We start from the raw sequence: 4,060 nt of genomic DNA on the forward strand, positions 1-4,060 counted from the left end.
GATGATTTATTTTGTCCTTACAGTCGGAGGTTTAACGGAGAGGAGAGCAGAATGAACGTTTTGATCTCTGCTGATAAGGCAACCAAAAATAAAGAATGCCAAAATGCTTGCTTCCTCCTTTCCCCGCCTCTCCATCAGTCCTGCCATTAAAGCTTCCGGTTAACCAAGCAAAGAACATGAACCACTAAAGTAAAGCGTAATTTCTTATTTAAAACCCCCCAAAAACAATCACAAATCAAGAAAAATAAAACATGCAAAAAGCAATAAATAGTCCTAGAAAAATGTTAGGCTATGTTAATAGTTATAACACTGTATAAAACCTGCTGTAGCTAAAGCTACACTGCAAAAACACAAAATATTAACAAGTAGTTACAAATGCACTCAATACAAGACAAAACTAACTTAAAACTAACTTTTCAGTAAGATATATAAGCTTATTTTAAGTAAATAATTCCTTAATATTGGTGAAAAAGCACGACTGTAATTATTTCACCTATAGCAATACATTTTCCTGTGTTATAAATTAAATAATTCACCAACTTTTCATGAATATTAAGAAATTACTCACTTAAAACAACCTGTATCTCCCTGAAAAGTTACTTATAAGTTAGTTTTTTCTTATTTCAAGTGGACTAAGATGCATTCATTAGAAACTAGACCAAAAATACTTGGTAAGGTTTAGTTTTTTTGCAGCGTAGGGGTTAGCAGGACGAGAATGTTAGAGGAACTTTGGTAACTAGAGGCTTCCTACAATCTGTGCTAAGGCAATTCAGCTGAATCATTGTCAGACAGTTTAAAAATGGCTGACAAATACAATCATGTGGCCACAGCAATGCAACCATAAAAACTAATCAATCAGTGACGGCGTACAGCTAATAAATCCTGTTAGACTTGCACAAGAAAGAGGTCAATTAAACACAGTTGGAGACTACTAAATGGGATTTTTCAGGCAGATTTCTGAGGACTAAGAAATAAAGTCCGCACACTTTCTCGGAGAAGACAAATAAAAAAAAATAAAATAAAATAAAAGAACAAAAAATCTTGAGATTAGGGTACAGAAAATTCTCACACAGAACTTTCTACTGATCAGGAACAGCATGGAGACGAATGCTGAGTCGAGTGCCCTCCAGTTATACTAACAGGTATACAACAGTATACAGCAGTTACAATGGCATAAAATACAATTAAAGACCAATAATCAATGAAACAATAAACAGGAAAGGGAGTCAGCTAAAACTCGACAAACACTGAGCAACAGTACAGCTGCTTGGGTGGAAGAAATGCAATATGCACAAAGATAGGCGCGTTCTCAAGGCTGGATCTGCTGACATCGTGGTTAAAAGCTGACGCGTGTAACTTCTAGAAAAAAATGTTTATTTTTTAAATATTTGTTATGAGACAGATTATATGTGGAAAGAAGACAGTCAAGCTCCACAGACAACCAGAGTGCTGTCAATCATGCTGGTGTACACGCTGCTATGCTGCAGAGCTTGTCATAAATGCTAATGCTAGTTAGCATGGCCCCTAATGATGGTAGATAAATGGTTTTCCTGTAATGCTAAGTTACTTCTCAACTATTAGCGCATTTAGCAGCAGGTACACCAACATGATTGACAGCGCTAAGAGCCTCTTCCTGTCTCTGATTGGTTGCTTTTTAATGGGAGCGTTGCATTTCTTCAGAGTGCAAGAGGAGCTTGATTCTGTTTTTCAGTCATAAAACGGATTAGAACCTTACTAAGAATTTTTAAAAATAAAATTAGAAGAATAAGGTCATAAAATTATGAGAATATAATAATAATATTAGAAGAATAAACTCGTACAAGAATAAAGTTGTAATAATGTGATTTTTTCTTTTTATGGCCCTAATATGTCCTGGTTCTATGTAAGAGAGAGATAATCTGTGAAGAGATTCAACTTCCCCACTTCCTCCCAATGCTACCGCTCCCGGTCAGAAACAACCAATCAGAGCTAGGAGGAGGGTCTTAGCGCTGTCAATCAACTTGTATATGTTGCTAAATGTGCTAATGGCAAAGTTCTAGGAAAACTGTCATGATTAGCACTAGCATTCATGGCAGGTCTACTAGTGGGGATTATCTTTTTAATTTGGCCCTAATACTCGTCATTTTATTTTATTTTTTTTGTAAAAGTTACACTCTGTAAATTTAAAACCACCCCTGATCGAACTCAGCCTCAAAGCAAAACTTCTCCCTACTCGTCTGAGACGGAGAGGCGGCTGAAGATGGGGAGTCGCCGACCCTCGAAGCTGGGAGACTCGGTGCCGCTGGAGGAGGAGCTGAGGGAGCAGGAGGAGGTGTAGCCCTCCTCGGAGAGGGAGTCGGCGGAGGAGCAGCGCTGCAGCGAGGGGAAGCTGTTCAGGCAGGCCGGCGGCTGCTGGGGGAGCCGAACCGGGAGGTTCTGGTTGCTGGAGGCGAAGAAGCAGAGAGAAGAGTCTCCGCCGTCGCCGATACCGGAGAACGGGTACGAGCAATGCTTGAGAGGCCCCGGTTCAGGCAAGAGAGGCGAAAGCAGCTCCGGACTCCCCGAGGAGGAGGGCGGCGGCGAGACGGAGGAGGCCCGGGTGAAGAGGAGGCAGGAAGGCTCCTGGACCGGCTGGAAGATGTGGGAAGAAGAGGAGAAGCCCGCAAAGCTGAGGCTGTGCCGCAGCAATGGCGGCTTGTGACTGTGGGTCGCGGCGGCTTGCACCTCGTCGGCGTTGTGGATGAAGTGGCAGCGGGCGCCGTACGGACAGAAGCCGATGGTGTGGAAGGTGCGGCAGGGCTCGGTTTTGTACTTGGGGTGCCTGCTGAGGCCCCTCAGCTCGTCCAGGCCGTGGGCGAACTGGCACTTGGCGCCGTACTTGCAGGTGCCGCTCTCCTCGAAGGTGCGGCACAGTTCCGTTTTGTAGCGGCTGGAGATGTGCGGCGGCGGTGGCTTGCTGATGGACAGACCCGGCGGTGGCAACAGCGTTTTGTCCTCCCGCAGGTTCCCCTCGATCATGCTGACCGAGCGGTCGACCCGGAAGGGGATGTGACTGAGGGAGGAGCGGGGCAGCGCCCGGCTCCACTGCTGGCTGCAGGCCAGGCCGAGGCCCCAGCAGCAGGCCGGCTCCGCGGCCTCACAGCCGCTGTTGAACTTGGAGTTTGGCAGGGTCACAGGGCAGAGGGAGTGGCGTCTCTGGAAGCCCAGGACTCTCTGACTGCGAGACATTGAGCCGCCGGAGGCGCCATCTGTCGCCTCCAGGCCGCAGAAATTCTGACACACAAAAAGAGAGAAAAGATGTGAAGTTTGTGCAACTCCAGGGTGCCGCAGCAAAATTGCAAAAAGCACACAAATACTTAAAATTTAGTGTTTCTGCAATCCAAAGACAGATCAGTCTGAAAGGATCATGAATAAAAGCCTCATTAATGCTAAAAACACTGAACTTTCCAGAACAAACTTTTAGTTTTAAAGCATATAATCCAGCATTTACACTTGAAATTCATTACATACTCATGAAAAAGTCCTAGCTCTACTGGCAGTTTATTTCACTTAAAACACCTATTTTCCCCATGTACTAAGTCAAATAATCTGCCCTAATCTGACATAGAAGCTCCTATATTTTGCTGCACAGTTACTTGTAAGTTAGTTTTGTCTTATTTCAAGTGTAATAAGATATTTGTACTAGAAACTAAACCAAAAATACTTGGTAAGATTTTGTATTTTTGTAGTGTACAATGTGTGTCACCCTCCAAAAACACAAAATCTTACCAAGTATTTTTGGTCTAGTTTAAAGTGCAAATATCTTAATCCACTGAAATAAGTAACTTTTCAGTAAGATACAGGAGCTTGTTTTAAGTCAATAGTTCTGGAATATTGATTATTAGTTCCCATTATTTCACTTTGTTAAAAGGGAAATAATCTTTCAGTGGAACTAGTAATTGTTCTTAAATCAACATTAAGGAATTTTTTGACTTCATACAAGCTGCTATCTCTAGAAGAAAAGTTGCTTATTAGTCAGTTTTGTCTGATTTGAAGTGAAATGAAACTAGAGAAAAAAGTTTGGCAGGATTTTGAGTTTTTG

At 42.9% G+C, this 4,060-nt stretch overlaps 1 protein-coding gene across 1 annotated transcript in view; it reads right to left on the reverse strand.

Annotated features, from left to right (window-relative positions):
• Positions 1-1,809: 1,809 nt before the first annotated feature.
• LOC106959426 (zinc finger protein 36, C3H1 type-like 1) overlaps positions 1,810-4,060 on the reverse strand; it is a 7,756-nt gene continuing 5,505 nt past the window's right edge. The window contains exon 2 of the mRNA XM_015051995.1: positions 1,810-3,252. Coding sequence (XP_014907481.1) covers positions 2,209-3,252 — 1,044 coding nt within the window. The 3' untranslated portion in view covers positions 1,810-2,208. The remainder of the gene's footprint in view (positions 3,253-4,060) is intronic.

This window comes from Poecilia latipinna, unplaced genomic scaffold, assembly GCF_001443285.1.
Source record: "Poecilia latipinna isolate Pla-1442-1.1 unplaced genomic scaffold, P_latipinna-1.0 Scaffold1078, whole genome shotgun sequence".
NCBI classification, from domain to species: Eukaryota; Metazoa; Chordata; class Actinopteri; order Cyprinodontiformes; family Poeciliidae; genus Poecilia; species Poecilia latipinna.